Below are 17,864 nucleotides of genomic sequence, written 5' to 3' on the forward strand. Positions count from 1 at the left end.
ATGTGTGTGTGCGTGTGAGTGTGAGTGTGCGTGTGAGTGTGAGTGTGAGTGTGCGTGTGAGTGTGAGTGTGTGACAGGTGGCTCAAACCAGGCGCAGCACGGATCACTGGCCCATCAAATGCCTGCCAGGAGAGCTTCTTAGAAAATGTGCACACTCACATATTGCAAGCAGCAAGCATAAACACACACTCACACACACATGCAAACACAAGTGCAGACCTCTCTCTCTCTCTCTCTCTCACACACACACATGCTCAAGAGTTTTGACACCTTGTATGCTGGTTTAACAGCGTTGCTCTGCACTCGCATCAGTAGCATTCCTTGGTTTAACATGTTTGCTTCCATTCCTCTCCTCTTTACATCTCTTTCTCTGCTGTCCTCTCTCCCTCTCTCTCCTGCTCCTTTCTCCTTTCGCTCCCTCATTTGTGTCCTCCCCCTTTCTCCTCTCTCTGTCATTGCTGTGCTAAACACTGGCTGTCTGGTTAAATTTTCATGCAGAGTTACAGTTACCCTCCAGGCAGGGGGGGGGGGGAACATGCACCCAGTCAGATCCATGACGCTCTCCTTCTCTGACCTCTCACTCTCCCCTTCTTTTTTTCCTTCCTTGCTCTTTCTTTCCTTATTTCTTTCTTTCTGATCTCTTTCTCTAAATTCTTATTTGTAATGCTTTTATTTTTTCCTTCCTTTGGTCTCTGCCTTTCATTCATTTACATTTTTGGGCTCTGAGCTGACAGATTTTTTTTTTCCAAGAGCAATTAGAGTGAGCAGTGGAGAGGGGATATGATTCAGTGGTAAGAGGGTAATGTGAGGCACTTCTTTCATTATTTCTTAATTAATTTCTTTCCTTCTTTCCTTCTTGCTTTTATGGAAAGTAGGCAGTCCACTCTCCTCAGGTATTGTGTTCGTTTACAGCACGGAGAGACAGGAGGGGCAGCACAGTAAGAGCCGGGAGTCAAATCCATAATCAACCTCAGCAGTCGCATGTACAGGATGCACGCCATGCACCGGCCGACTGAGGCAGCAGGTCGAACCCTGTCTCTTCTGCTTCTGTTCCTCTGTCCTTTTCTTCACTTCTTCTTCTTCCTCCTCCCCTTCCACATCTGCCACGGAGAAGACGGTCCATCCGAGCGAGGCGGAGGGAGGCAGGTGGCTCGCCCAGAGACAGGCCTTGTTTTCTGCTGTCACCCAGTCTGACCCCCCCTCCACCCCCCGCCCCCTTCTCTGCTTGGCTCCGGCCCTGAAGCCACAGAGCTCAGATTGGAGGTTATTTCCCCAGTGAGCTAAGCATTCACTTCCCCTCACAAATCGACAGAGTCCTGCAGACGTGGGTCAAACAGTGTTTTCAAAATATTCTTTGCTTTCGTTTCAACTGGCTGGTGAGTAGGGTTTGACCCATAAGACACACCCAGGATGTTTACACACATCACAAGACAGTATTTGAGCTTCAATTAACATCAATTAATTTTCTGTATCTGCCTACTTTCCTGAAGCTATCTGAAATGTCTGATGCGGTAAATCCCACCCCTCAGGTAATCTAAGCAGGATAAAAACAAGCATAAAATTATTTGCAAATACTTGCTTTAACTTGGTCTGACATTCTGCAGAAACCTTCCCATGGTGTGTGAAACGTCTATTTTTGACATGTTAGACCATATTATTGATATGGTTTGGTTTCCTACCAGTGTCAGGAAACATATTTAACACCCAGGAGACAGTTTTAGCAGGCAACTACGGTGCAAAGTGTCATCATGGCTGCAGCAAAAGCACAACAAATAGACAGATATATGGAGCTACCACTGGCAGAGAACCTCTTAGACATAAAAGCTAAATGGCCTCTTACAGTCAATTCTACTGATATATCAAGGCACCAGTGAAAGCACCACACACACACCATGGGCTGGGTATGGAAAGTTAATGTCTGCAGGTGTTACACAACTTTCCTGTATCATGACTTATTTTAACCAAGGAACGTCTGATTCAATTTTGAAAAATACATAAACAAAGATTTGAAATATACTGTTATAAAAATCTGCTTTTATTTGATAAAGCAAGGTGTTAGAAAAAAGTATTACTTTAGAATTGATCTCAAATATTGCAACTGGTATTTGAATAAACAATTTCTACCAAATAGTGAGATTCAGGCAGCCAATATTGGCCACAAGCTTTTAAAACGTCAAAGCTAATTGGCCTTCCTGAGCCAAAGTTGTAACAATACATTAGTGCCATGCAATTATCTGGAAGTGCACGATCTTACAATCTACCAGTAGAATTCAAAACAGTCACGTCCATTTACTACAAATAATTGTGTTGAATAATTGTTACATAAATGTTCTGGTTCACTTGACTCAATGTATCCAGCTTCAAAGTCACACGTATTTCACATACTGTTTAGTTATGTCTTACATACACCTGCTTACTAATTAACAGTAGGACGTTTTTAACATGGAGAGTTAATATAATAATAATCTCTATTTATGAATGGCTGTAGAGAAGCGAACATAACACTGATGTCCTGTATTTTTTTTTTTTTTTCATACTAAGAGTTCACATTGTTCCCCATGGGTAGAATGAAATTCATGACATTTTAATGCTTTTCACAATGATTTGCGAAAATGTAAAAAATAAATATGCGTCAATGGGATGATTAATAATTTTCCTTCTATGTGTTTTGGAGAGTCGCCTTATTTTCCCTTGATCACCCATAATGAACCTATTAGTGCTTCATTTGAATGAGGCTGATTTTGAGCGCTATGATTTGATGAGTATGTACGTGGAAGCAGAAACCCTACCACTTCATCCATGTCCTTATTTTTACATTGCTTTGGATAGTCGTATCAGCTAAATTAGTAAAATGATTGCATTCAGCAAAGTCCAACACCCTAATAAGCTTACATGACAATCCTGAGATGAAAAAGCTGAGATAGGATAGGTATGCAATCAAATTACCTCTTCCTCACTTTTATCTTTTACAGTTCAATTATAATCTTAGATTTAAAAATACACACTGTAAGCTGTAGGATGTGAGGATTAGGCAGGGAGGGCTTTCCAGTGGGGTGTAATGGAAAAAAATAGACATTACAAAAGTCGTAATGATTATGAAACTCTAATGCTAGGTTCACACTTCATCACTTCATCCATGGTGCGTTTATGTTGCTGCAAATTGTGTGCAGAGCTCTATGCAAAGATAACCACAGCGTAAACGTACTGAGATGAAACTGACTGTACATGGTTCTTGATTTTAGTATTATCCCTGATTCACTGACAAAATGTTTTCATCATGAAACTTCATAGAGAGCTAGCATAAAAGCGAGCAAAACCACATCTGTTTAGGTTTATGCGACGCATTATGAATGTATAAATAGAATAAATCCAACACCGTGCATCTGCAACAGCATGATGCAGCAGTAATGGATTCTCCCATTTTAACGTCAATCAGAGAATAATGCATTCAAACTATATGTAATACAGTATGTTACAAAACTGATACCTACGCCAACAGTGTCAACAGTCTGTACTGGTGTCACGGCAACTGGAGACACTTTTGAGCACTTCCTAACGTTCCACATTGCCATACTGCCATACTTAAAGACATTTTTATCTGTTCAGTATTATCCCATGTCCTACAATATCATTGGATTCAAACTGTGTCTACATGACTGCTCATAGACACAGGTATGTTATAATATACACTCAGTATCCACTAGGTAGTATCCACCTAGCTAGTAGCAGGTAGGATCCCCACCTTTTGCCCCCAAACCAGGCTGAATTCTACGAGTCACAGATCCAACAGGGACCTGGAAACCTTCCACTGGGATCTTGGTCCATACTGACCCAACGGCGTCACACAGCCACTGCAGATTTTTCGCTGGCATATTCATACTACGGACATCCTGTTCCACCTCATCTCAAAAGTGCTGTTTTGGCTTGAGATCTGCGGACTGTGCAGGCCACTAGGGCAAACTAAAGTCACTGTCATGTTCCTGGAACCACCTTGAGACGATGAGTGCTGGGAGCCATTATCCTGCTGGACGTATCCATTTGACGAAGAGGAGACTGTGACCATCAAGGGATTTATGTGGTCAGCAACAATGCTTATGTACGCTGTTGTGTTCAAACAATGCTCATTTGGGACAAGAAAACATTCCCCATACGTCGCCACCATCAACCTGTGCTGGCAGGATGGATCCATCCATTGACCCTTCCATCAGCATGTTGCAACAGGATTCATCGGATCAGTCACCACTTTTCCACTTTTCAGTCGTCCAGTTTTGGTGATCACTTGCCCACTATACCTTTATTTTGTTGTTCTTAGCGGATAGGAGTGGAACCCTGCTTGGTCTTCTGCTGCTGTAGCCTATCCACTTCAAAGTTCGATGAGTTGTGTGTCCTGAGATGCCCTTCTGCACATCACTGTTGTGCTGAGCTGTTATTTGCATACTTGTGGCTTGTCTGTTAGATTGAACCGTTAGCTGTTAACTTGCAGTCTTGCCATTCTCTTCTGACCTCTCTCGTCAATGAGGCCCTGACTGGATGTTTTTCATTTATCTCAGGAGGTCGGCTGTTTTTGAGATGCTGCAACCTGTGCTTCTGCCACCAATGATCATACCATATCCAAAGTCACTTAAATCACGCCTCTTCCTCATTCGAATGTTTGGTCCATTTTTTTCCTCATTCGAATGTTTGGTCCATTTTTTGGTCAACCCTGTCTGCATGCTTTATACTTATGCTTCAGTCACACATGACTCACTGTCTACTTGAGCAAGCTGTGCAGAAACAAGGAGGTATACCTAATAGAGGGATACTGAGCGTAATCATGTGATACTTTTTTGATCCCTGTAGGGAAACGTATCTTCTCTTTTCTCTTGCCCCCCTCAGCAGGGAGGTCAGAGGTCAGGGTCAGCTACAGGTCAGGACCTGGAGCTGGTGGGGATTCAGTGTCTTGCTCATCTTGCCCACTTGTGTGTCAAAAGCATCACACACAAGTCTGGGCTGTTGCCGTACCCAAGCTGTGTGAATGAGGCTCCAGAACTCTAGTAAACAGGCACCAGCAGGACCCTGATCCACCACACGCATCACTTCCCCCGCTCCGCCTGCTCTACCACACACACACTCTCTCTCTCACACACACACACACACACACACACACCAGTGGCAGCAGTGGCAAGCAGCAGGTGCAGCGTTAGCCTGTGGAGCCCAAACACAGTTTAACCAGCGCTGGAAGAGAGAGAGGAGAGAGAAGGAGACAGGAGAGGGCAGAGACAACTGTTTTTTTTTTTCTCATAGAGAGTTAAGATGGTTCTTTGGACTAACGGTAGTCCATTGAACAGGTTTAACTCGAGTGACTAATGGACAGATGCCACACAGAGATCTGCAAAATATAGAGGTCGCTGATGAGTTATATGAGCGAATGTGATAGCAAAGAAATGGCATATTGACTTTTAGTTTTTTTCTACCCACACAGGTCCCAGACCAGCCTATATTTGCAGTATTTGTGTGTTTGTCATGCTGACCCCTGAGCAGAATGACCGACACCGAGAGTGAAAGAGAGAGAGAGTAAACAGCTAGTCGAAATAATGTGTGTGTGTGTGTGTGTGTGTGTGTGTGTGTGTGTGTGAGCATGTGGATGTGTAAGGTGGTGATGAAGGCTGTTGTGGTGATGAAGGCTGCCTGCTGTCGGAGGGGCAGCTTTCATGAACATCTGCTACTGACACACACGCACACATGCGCAGACACACACACACACACACACACGCACACACCGCAGCATGTAAGAAGGAACAGGAGAGAGTGGGTGGAAAGAGAAAAGGATACAGCCCAGGCAAACGTTGCTCTGTAACATTTGCATGCATTTGTGTTTACCTGTATACATACACACATATACACACACACACATACACATACACACCTTGCATGAGTTTCACATATTTCTAAGAAGCTTTGAATAATTCAAGACCTGAACTGATAACAGAAGTCCTTGGAAGCTTAACTATAGACACACACACATACACACACACACACACACACTTGTCACCCACACTGTTTCATTTTACCCTCCTGTGTGTCTGCAAATGTGTATGTACAGTACATGCTCAAAATGAAGGAAACGTTATTTTCATTCTTTATATCAAATTCCCACTGGAGTCTCAAATCTCCACCATACTGTATGTACCACTGTAAAAATGTCCTGCTCCCTGTCTAGATTTAAATATCTCTCTCTCTCTCTCTCTCACCCAGCTTCATACCCTCTCGCCCAATCGCTCTTCCTATCATCCTCATCTCCATTTCCATCCTCCTCTCCTGTCTATCAACCTGACATTCCCCTCTCCATCCCTCCAATTCCCCCCTCTCCTTTTCACTCTCATTTCTATCTCCTCTTCTCCTCTCCTCCACCTCTTCCGTCTTCCCCTCTCTCCTTTCTCATTGCGCTCTCCTCTCCTTCTCCTTCCCATCCCCCACCTCTCCTCTCTGAGACGAGGACTGTCAGCACGGCCATATATCTGACACCGTGCACCCTAGACACCCACACACACACACACACACACACACACACACGCACACACACACACAAACTGTGATATAGTGTTAGTGTTCATTAACGGGGCTGTGGCAGTGTGTGAGGGGAATGAGAGGTGGAGCTGGCAGGGGGTTGGGGGTCCATCAGACAGGTTACATAAGACAGTGACTGGGATTTTCCTTCTCCTTCATTCTATAACCTTATGGAACATAATGTCAACAACCGCACTGAGAATATAAACTGGCTTCCACTACCAAACAAGGCTAGTGATAGGTTTTGTTGTAGCCTGGCTTCTACTTTAGCTTATTTGTTCATCAGGTTTCAAATACAGTTGAAGTTAAACAGGGCTACTAAGTAGCCTAATTTCAACTGCAGTGATACATGAGAGGAGCCACGGCTTATTAGCCTGTCAAGCAGGGATAACTACTGCCTGGCTCATGCTTTCTGTGTGGCTGGACATACGTGAGCTCCATATGGACGCAGACATGCTCCATTATTTTAGTGGCAGTGTAAGAAAATTCAGCTCTTTTATCCCACGACAAGAAAGAAAACCAGTGGTTCCAGTTCCTTAGACAAGGTTGTTTTGTAGCTCAGTTGGTTCAGCATAAACTGATGCTGCAACAGTTGGGAGTTCAACTCCCACCAAAGCCACATACAACGGAAATGTATACACTCTGTATGCACAACCAATGCAAGAAGTCACAGCAGGTTGTTTTGGGCTAGAGCTCTAAAATGTGTCTAACGTTATTTCTCACTTCATGTCAGAAAGGCAATATCACAGAGATAAACTTGCAGCTAGGTTTTACTCAACGTTTGAGCATGATCTGTACACACTTGTGGTATTTGTATGAAGTCACTTCATTTGGAATAAGAGTAGACTAAATTAGTCAGTGAAGTTATGGTCTGAATAACTCATAACACCATAAAGGAAAGGCACTGATACAATGACGCTGACCTCTCTGGGTGTACATTTCCAGCAAAATACACCAAATGACACATGAAAGCTCTATTATAAAACAATGAAAGTTCACTAGAAACACACTGTATCAGCTCTTCAAAAGCCCGGAGAAGAAAGTAACTGCAGCAGCAGCCATCACTGATGTCCCTCGATCACTTATTTATCCTCTATCAGAGCTTGAGCTGCTGCTCCAGCCTGTTGAGTGATACAGTGGAGTTGAGCAGGCACACTGTAACACAACACTTGTGTTACACTGTAACACAACACTTGTGTCTGTGAAATGACTGGTTGCTAGATCATTATTCGCACTTTCCAGCACTACATTTTGAGTGGATAGATATGTATGGCGTGTTCAACTAGGCTGGGCTGGCCCACTGTTCTGCTCAGACACACTAAACCTTCACACTCATTCTGACACAGGAATCATGTGGAAAATACAGAGAGAGAAATTCCACTTCTGTTGCCTCACCTGATCCAACTGAATTCCTCTCTCCTTCTATTTCTCATTTACAAACACACAGTCACACACACACACACACTCTGGGTATTGGTTCTCCTTGGCAGTGTGCCTCATCCCAAGAATGTTTGCTACTACAACCCTGAAAGAATTTACCACCAGCAGACTCTGATGGTTTCAAGCAGGGGGTTCCCAAAATTTTTCAGTAGCCAGCCAGATGGGAAAAGTAACCAGCTAAGGGATGTTTGTGGCGGCAAGATACATTTTTCCGGTGATGCCACTTTTTTACCAAACTTTAAATATGTTTATGAAAGCATGACAATAAAAATAACATGAATAAACATTTTTTATTAAAGGCTCAATGCTCAATTGAAAAATAAACGGACAATCTTTATTAATTGTGAATGTTTAATGTACTTTCTTGAGTCAGTGCAGAAATGCAATTTTTAATTGTAGTAAATAAGTAGGCTAAAACAAAAATATTACAATAGTAATAAATATAAGAACAAAGTTCATATTTTAGTCTTCTCAGACCAATACTGGATCTCTCTCCTGAGTACTACTGCACTCACAGAACTGAGATCTAATAATTATGCAAACATAAATTAGTTTAAATAATGAGGAAATGCCCCCAATTTTACATGGTCATAACGCCTGCATACTGGGGCTTTAACAACCCCTCCTAAAACAGAAGCCCCTATGATCTTTCCCTGTTCCTCCCTTTACTTCTCCCACTTATATTTTGAACATTGGCAAAATGGAGTCAGTGTGCAAGTGGGACTTGTCAGGATTGGTTAAACTTGGGTGGCAACATCAAAATCAAGGACCAGAATGGCTCGCGCAGATTAACATGACGTTGTTCAGTCAATAGCCTCTTTAGACACCCCCCCCCCCCCCCAAAAAAAAACAAAACAAAAAAAAAACAACTGTATTGAGTAGGGTGTAGCAAAACCGGACTGGACAACTTTTTGTTATGTGACGTAAGGTGAAACACTCGTTACGTTACGTAACATTACCATCGTTAATCGTTAAAAGAGACGGAGGTAAGTGTTGTGAGACATTCTCAAATTTTCTATCCAGTCTGTTTGTCCTCAACATTGCGGTTGTTCTACCAGTTCTGCGCAAATGTTGCGGTTAAACCTATCAAGTCCATGCGGTGAAAAGGGAGAATGTGACGCTGTCAGTGGCGGTTTATTAAGATATGGATAAATTGACGCCTCTGGTTACTGGTGTCAAGTAAACCGATAATACAGGCAATGGTAGCCGCCATATTGATCTGAAGTAAACGTTACTATGGTTACAGACATTATTTACAGCCATCGCGAGATCGTAGGAGTGGAGTGACTCCGTGTACCATACATATGCGCATTCACTCAATTCGGTTGTCACTACCAAATTCTGGCAGTGTGTACGTAGCCTCAGTGACATTCAGTTATAAAAGTAGCCGGCCGGACAGAGGTGGGTAGAGGGCTAAATAGCCGGCGCTTGGGGATCCCCCTGGTTCAAGACCGCCTCATGGTGGCCAGCACGCTGACACGAGTGATGAATGACACTAAGAGGGAGAACAGACCTCCTACAAGATTCCTTAGTTCCACACACGATAACAAACTTCAAGTGAAGTTGTCTGATTTGACATTGCCTCCAATGATGAAGGACTCTAGCCGGAGCAAAATGTAGGCTATATTTAGCCTAAAGCTAGAAATCATGAGGTCCACCTGTCATGTCTTGAAAACATGACAATCTGAGTGTGTGTAGTTTCCTTGTTTAAGTTGCTCTTAAACAACCTTTGTTTTCACAGCAATGATGTGGGTGAGGACTTGAACTGCACAATAATGCATGAGCTGTCTGTAGTCCATACATTACAGCAAACTTAAAGCTGATCATCAGTAATGTCAATGTTGTAGGCCTATACGTTCATGAAAATGGTAGAAAAGTTGCATATCAAGGCAGTTTGATAATTAAATGTGTCACTTGTCACTCGCACACTAGTCTCTGCAGCCCCTGCATTTTTCAGTGGATCAGAAATATCCAGTGATGTAGTGGTACATAAAACGGTGGGTACACTTTATTTTGCAAATCAAAAGGTGGGTAGCTAAATATAGTGGGTTTACCCTCCACTGCATTCTTGGAAATGTGTCAATGTTTGACAAACCTGAGGACTTCACTGCTGTCTCTACAGTGTTACCAGAAAAGCAACGGACTGCAGGCAAGGCTCGTCGGACGGCCCTTCCAGGAACTTCTCATATACAAATGCTATAAACATTTATTGACATCTAAATATTCAGTCGTAAACAGGGACGCTCCCGCGAGAAGCCAACAAGAGACTCAGCGAATTAAATTAGGTTATTTCTTAAATTACAAGCTTTATAAATGACTCGGGGATTCTGTTCATCATATCAGTATGAGAATGAAAGTATAACGGTCGCCTAACAAATTACGCCTCTGTTCATTTGTTTTCCAACTTCATAAAAAACAACTCCATTACGAAAAATAAATAGACCTATCGTAATCGTATAGTAGATTTTAGAGCGATAGTGTATTTTACAAATATCACAGCAAAAGGTCCCTACTGAAATATTATTATAATTTCAAACCATATGAGAGTAAAAAAATGACAATAAAGTAGCGACGAGGTTACTATAAACTCACTGTAGAGCCCCTCAGACACACTATCAGTCCCTATAGGGATATTTAGGAAAATTACGGTGATGCCAAGGGAGATAAAACATGCCATAAAGTACGATACGGTCATTACAAACTAACTATAGAGCGCCGCAGACGCACCATAACTCCCTATAGGAATATAACAGGAACATTGTAGTAATTGAATCACTTTCCTCCCCACTCCATCTGTCATGAACGGACACTTTTTTCCAGTCTCTACCTGGTTGGTTGTGTCGGGCGGCAGGTTCTTGATGAGGATTTTCCTCCTGTTGCTCAGCTCCTGGCGAGTTTTGGCCAGCCTCCTCTCGATCTCCTCCGGCTCCAGGTCCGGCAGGTCGCGGAGGCTGATCCCCGGCTCCGCGGGCTGCGCGGCCGCCGCCGCAGCCGCCGCCTCCTCGTCCTCCGGCTGCCGGCTCTCCGGGCTGTCCATCTCCGGGGAAAGTGCGCTCTCCCGGGCTAGAGAAGAGTGAACGCTCGGCGGCTGGATGGATGAGGCTGCCGCCATCTTGGGTAGCTGTGGGGAAAGTGAGGGAGAGAGAAAGAGAGAGAGAGATAGGTGGGAGGTGTGTGTGTGTGTGTGTGTGTGTGTGTGTGTGTGTGTGAGAGAGAGAGAGAGAGAGAGAGAGAGCCTACCTATACACTGCAAAAAAATTGAAAAAAATAATGTCCATTTTAACGAGTCTTTAAGTCTCATTGTCAGTCTTTAAACCTTATTTTTCTTAAAATAAACGGGAAAATGGGAGTGAGATACGTTCACTTGTTTCCAATGTAAATCCGCTTTTTCCTTGCATCAAGAAAAAAAAAATACAATTATTTAGATACTGGCGGTGTAATCTGCTTTATTCTGTTATATCTGAAAGTAATCTCACTTCGGAAACCAGCGGAATTATCTCACCCAGATAATGGCATAGTTTTCACTTGTTTTACGTAAACCTAGATGTCAGGACACGGCACTGGACTGAATGACTTGTTAAGATGGACATTTTTTGCAGTGAAAGGTAGGCTGTAAGCAGCAGCTCACCCTGTTCCTAGGGCGCACCTCAGACTCCTGGCGACCCCAACCGTCTGCAGGGTGAACAAGTACGAGTCAATTATGCATCATCAGTATCTCCATCAGTATAGCCTACTACATGATGCCACCACCAACCAACCATCACCTTGCGTGAGTTTCATAATTCCCTGAATAACTGAAGCTCTTACCTGATAGCAGAAGAACTGCACTAGGAAGGTAGGCTACACCAGCACATACATTGCCTCAAATGCACACGCTCTTTCTTATACGCGCGCGCACAATGTGGGTCGCACAGGATTCTCAAGTCCAATGTAAGCATATAGTTTTTCGACCCATTATAAACTGCAGTGCGTCCTGTTGGCAGTCTGATGTTGGATATTTAAAGTATGGTATCACTCTTTTTTAACCTATTTCAAACTTGTAAAAAATCTTTGTTAGCTTTACGTTTTGGGGGAAAAACGAGAAGGAAAAGAAATATTGTGATTCCACGTGTTGCATTTGACTAAATCACCCTCCAAATGTGTCTAAGAAACTATTTTATGTTCTATCCTTTTTACATTTTTGAGACAGCAGTGACTATATCACTAAATACATAAACACCCTCATGCATTAAAGTAGATAAACTATGTTGTATTTTCTCTGTAGCCCAATTAACACATTTCTCTTGCTCTCACACGCACAGAGAGGAAGAGAGAGAGAGAGAGGCATTCAGTGGAGAATATCTCTAAACCACCAGAGCTCTCCTGTTCCCGGTGTGCAGAATGTGACCAGGAATGGCTGCGTGCCTTCCTTCCTTTCCACCCAAGTCATCCAGTCAATGCCAACCCAGCAGCCAACCAAGCCTGCCTGCCTGCCTGCCTGCCTGCCTGCCCGCCGTGGGTGGAAAGCCGCTCCTGGCAAACACAAGGGGAACAGAGCTCCCTGCCGAGTCCACACAATGCCTACCAAGCTTCCGCTAGGCTGCATGAGGCGCTGACAGACACACACACACTGTATACTGATGCATTCACACACGTACGGGGACGCACAAAACATGTCAGCAAGCACACATCAACCCACTTAGGAAATATTTAGAGCGCGATTATGCAGCCGGGGTCCGTAAGAGGCAAGTGAATTCAACCCTCCGCCGCCCAGCCTCCGTGTTCTCTCCCTCACCATCTGCGTGAAGCCTTTCTTGGCAGATCTGAATCCAGACAATCACAGTTGTCAGCGGGTGAAAATGATCTCGCATCGCCAAGTGGCAGGACCAGTGTAACCGAAACGTTTGTATGAATACATCAATCAAGCGCACACCCGTTCGACTCCAGCCAGGGGTGTGAGGGGTGTGTGAGGGGCCGAGGGCAAGGACGTCGCGGAGGGTTGGAAATAGAAGTGTTGCCACCCCAAATATCATGTGTGGGTGGTAGTGCATTGATAAAACATTTCCATGTATTACTGGGATCATCGTTTTATCATCTGAGATGCTTGTGCCCCTTGAAACCTTACCAAATATGCACATATTACCCCAAACAAGTGTTGCGATCAGCTGAAACAAAGCCGCTTTTTGACTCTTAGAAAGCTGACTTTCAGGAGAAGTCGGTTTTTTCTCGTCTAACTGCAGCTAATACAATAGTGCGCGGTGACAGATTGGGGGACATGAATCACTGCACAGTGGTTCTCTGAAAAGACAGCAAGGACTTGCTTGTCACTTACACAGCATGGTTTTAGAGACGCATGAATCACTCCACTAAGCACTAAACAACGTTTCCACAAGAGAACAATTAATGTGTTTTCTCAGTCTCCCTGCCACACATGCATGCCAGTGCCATAGCACGCTCAATCGCAGATACACGCTATCACACACACACACACACACACATACACACACAAGTGCACATACATTAACTCATTTTAGCCCACACCCACCCGCACACTTACACAAACTCTCTCTCTCTTTCTCTCTCTGTTTCAACGCATTTCACCTACATGCAAATCAAACCCCATCATAATAATAGGCTGTGCTTCACCAACCAAGGGAAAAAAAATCCCCCCAAAAAAACGAGATGTTAGTCCCTCTCCATCTAAAACACAAGAGCCCTGCTGGTGCTTCACTGTGTCAGCCAGTGATTCACAGCCTCTTGGAGTGGGTGGGAGTAGAGAGGAGAAGAAGAAAGCGGGGAAAAAGCGTTGCCGCTGCTCGCTGGGACTGAGAGTGCGAGGGCGTGGGTGGGCAGAGTGGCTGAACGGGCAAAGCAGGCACCTGGGATGAGCTCAGTAGGCGGAAGGCTGGGGGGAGGGGGGAGGGGGGGGGGGGCCTTGAACCCTAAATGGCAGAGAGGAGCTGCGTGCGTAGGAGCCGGCGGTGTGTGCTGCATACATGTATGGACTGTATTGAGTGTGCAGGGTGATCATGGCTATCTCCATTTGCAATCCTGTCTGGGATGCACGGAAGAGTATGAGGGCCATTGTCGGTGGTTTTTTATTTTTTTTTTTTACCACAGCCACAGGGTAATATTCTGAGAAAAAAAACTGAATTTCTTAGATTAAAGTTAGAAATTTGCAAGAAGAAAAAACTTAGAAATTTGCAAGGAAAAAACCCTCAGAAGTTCTCAGATTAAAGTCAGAAATTTGTGAGACAAAAACAACAAAATTAGAAACTCAGAAATAGAGTTTTTTTTCTCACAAATTTCTGTGTTTTTCTCGCAAATGTCTGAGTTTTTTCTCAGAATATTACCCTCCTCCCCCCGGCTGTGGCAAAAAATCACTTACAATGGCCCTCATACTCTTCTGTTGGGATGTTACTGTTGCGGAGGGGAGGAGGTAAAAAAGCACAGTAGGCTCTCTCTCTCTCTGTTTATGAGTGCCTCTGTGCTGCGTTCAGTGCAATTATGCTGATGCTCTGCTGTCATCGCAGATGCGTGGGGGGTTTGTGGAGGGGGGGGGGGGGTGGCGGCCTGGCTTTCCCCTTAACTTATAGCATGGAACAGATTGAGGGATGTGTGACCTACTAAAAACAGCTGACCCCGAACCCACAGGGACAATATGCATTATTAAAATAGGACCCCTTTATGTACGAGAGTTCTCTGTTCAATTTGTGTCCTAATTACTCCGGTCATAACCAGACCCCCTCTACCAACGGGCCTGGGAAGCTGGTTTTGCATGGCCAACAGGTCAGCCAGTAATGAGGAAGTTTTGTTCTGACTTGAGCACCCACTTTTTTTTTTTTTTTTTTTTGTTTGTTCCATTTCGTTAATGTCTCTCCCCCCTAACGAGTGGATTCCACTGGACACCCACCTGCTGGTGTTTCTGAGCAGAATACAGTTGGGTGAAACAATAGATCAAATCCCTCCTGGCTAGAATCCGCTGTAAGGGACAAGCTGTCTTGTTTTTTTTTTCATTTTGGAAACGTTTGCCATGTCATTTAGTGCAAACCCACATGACGAGGTAGAGAGCGTGGCATTTTAATATGAATGTTCCTTCTCCTATCGAACTTTTAAGTGATTCTGAAGCCGTTTCCGAACCGTTTTCAAAGCGGCTTGTGTGCGAGGCCTAAGATGCTCGCACTAAGATGCTTTTGGGAAACTGGGGCTGTGGACTGAACAAAAATATGCTGCTAGCGCACGTCTGCTGTACCAGTTGGCAGCGAGAGACTGACGGTGCACAGAGCGCGCTGAAATGGCCTCAGGGCGCTTGGACACCGAGCTCAGTGCTCTAATTCAGAGCGTATCCTTGACAGAGAGCCAGAGACAGAAAGAGAGAGAGAGAGAGGGGAGAGGAGAGAGAAAGAGAGAGAGGAGAGTGGAGGAGATGCAGTGACAGTGAAAGAGTGACATACAGGAGGTACGAATGAAGGCATACACACTGATGAGGTTTACCACATACAGAGATTAGAGGACAGAGAGAAAGAGAGAGAGCAGCTTCTCTCCTCCCCGATGTCCTCAGCCTTCAGCAGTGTTGCACTACTTTCCTGCCAATGTTCATTAAACTGAGAGCCTGGTGAATGCCCCTCTCCATCCCTCTCTCCCTCTCCACCTCAAGGAGAAACACGTTGCGTATCTGCAGCCCGTGACCTTATTTTAAACAGGACACAGACACCATTTCAGAGACCACTCCATTCTTTACAATTCATCCAAATAAATACATCGGAGAACCCAAAAAACAAGCTCAAGAGGTCAAGGATGTAGTGATAAAGGCTGGCCTTGCAGGTCCACAGAGGCTGTCTAATACTGAGAGATGCTCAGATATTAGATTAGATGAGACTACTACTGAGAGACACTCACACACCTCTTTCCCATCTTTCCTGACAACTAATACACTACTAATACAACAGAAATCCCCTATTAACATTAACCAAGCAATACTAAACAAACCCACAGTGAACTAAGTTATTCCATAACAATAATTTCAATGTTATCATGAAGCCACAGTCAACCTTTTGGGGCCAAATCTCAAAGCACGAACCTGCGGTGAACAGTGTGTGTTTTCAAATGGTGGGTTGGGGACCCAAAATAGGGTACAGGCCTGTTCTTGTTTGGTCAGATTGTGATAAAAGTTAAAAGCCTTTAAAAAAAAAAGCCTTAAACTGGGTAGGGAAAAACTGAATTTGTAATTTGGGTGAAAACAAATCCCTCATCTACATCATGTGGTAAACTGAAGAGGAGTGTCCAAAATTTAATTTACTCAGTTCAGTCATATTTTATTCTCACAGCCTACTGTTTTATTTTTTCTGTTTGTGTGAATGTATTAAAGTGTTGCATTGTATGTTGTGAGTTTTAGACCACAGGATGACAACCTGTCACTGTAGTAAAGGACAGGAAAATCTTTAACTAAAAGTAAGCAAACATAAAAAAACAACAACCATAAACTGGCATATTGCTTTCTTTTACCCAAATCAAAGCAGCCGCTTATGTCAGAACCATGTTGCCTCTCCATCCCCTGGCTGTTCCCCAACTCCCCTGGCAGGCAATATGTACAGAAAAGCCTCATAAATAACTGATAAGTCTTTCAGGCAACAATATGTACCAGCGCTCTGCCTTCCCCACAAATGGCAGGACCCATGACCTATAGCTTGAAACATATTGAAACACACGCTCCCCAGCGCTAACTGCAGACTGTGGCTCAAACACCGTTTTGCTCTGAACCGCCTGGTTTCTGTAACTACGGGTCAGGACCCAACATGGACCTTGGGCTTTTTTTTTCTGGACTTTTCCTCACATGGCAACAGCAGTGATATTCTTTCACGAACGAGACACAATTTCCTAAACACTTTTAAGAACTCCATCCACAGAAAATGAAAAGGTCCTGTATAAAACCATGAGTGGTTCTTTGGATATAATTACAATTACAGTTTCCCATTTGGCAGACGCTTTTATCCAAAGCGACGTACACATGAGATTTTAATACAACACAAGCACGGTTCTAGTCAGGAGAGAACAACGAGAGTAAGTGCCATAAAGCTAAGTTCTGGTCCAATAGGACATAGGTGCTACGAGGCAGTGCATAGAGGCAGATAAAGAGTTTTTTTTTTTTACACAGTCCATCAAGTGAGAAGGTGTTCACTAAAGAGCTGGGTCTTTAGCCTTTTCTTAAAGATTGAGAGGAACTCTGCGGATCGAATGGAGTTTTGTAACTCGTTCCACCACCGCAGAAGAGAAGAGGCTGGCTAGAGACCAATTAACATTAACCTGACATTCTAACTATTGAGTGATAGATTGCAAAATACACCATCCTTTCTCTAAAAATAGATATATAGTGAAATATATAGTGGATATATACAGTATGTGACACTATTGATTCCTGTGGGGAAATTCTCTTATCCCATGCCTCCCCTCCAGGAAAATCAGAGTGCAGGGTCAACATATGAATCCAGACCACCCCAGTTCAACATAGCACCAGTCAGTTCTACATGGTACCAAAAATGAAATGCCCCCCTCTAAACCAGGCCAAATAACCCCTGAAGAGCCAGCTTTATTGAGCGTAGGTGTCCTTAATGTCCCTGTGTAAACCAGTAACAATAAATACAGGCCGGCCAGGCATCAGACAATATTGGACTGCTGACAGAGAGGGTGAATAGGGGGCCAGGTATTGAGACAACACACACACAATCCCCTGCAGATAATCCTCCTGGCTTACTGTGTGCTGGGCAGGGTGGCGCTGACCTGTTCCATGACCTCCTATAGTAGGAACAAAATGGCCTGACGGACAATAGAATGCCACAATTAGCAGCATTTGGGCTTAAATATCAGTGATGACAGTGTAATTTTTTTTACCTATTTATTTT

At 43.9% G+C, this 17,864-nt stretch overlaps 1 protein-coding gene across 1 annotated transcript in view; it reads right to left on the reverse strand.

The window, feature by feature from the left end:
* raver2 (ribonucleoprotein, PTB-binding 2) overlaps window positions 1–11,098 on the reverse strand; it is a 71,663-nt gene extending 60,565 nt beyond the window's left edge. Inside the window, exon 1 of the mRNA XM_071542673.1 lies at window positions 10,814–11,098. Coding sequence (XP_071398774.1) covers window positions 10,814–11,098 — 285 coding nt within the window. The remainder of the gene's footprint in view (window positions 1–10,813) is intronic.
* Between the last annotated feature and the right edge of the window lie 6,766 nt (window positions 11,099–17,864).

The sequence above is a fragment of the Centroberyx affinis genome, unplaced genomic scaffold (genome assembly GCF_046629955.1).
Source record: "Centroberyx affinis isolate AG114_WGS23_722 - 3 ecotype Tasmania unplaced genomic scaffold, CSIRO-AGI_Caff_v1 ptg004149l_1, whole genome shotgun sequence".
In the NCBI taxonomy this organism is placed as follows: Eukaryota; Metazoa; Chordata; class Actinopteri; order Beryciformes; family Berycidae; genus Centroberyx; species Centroberyx affinis.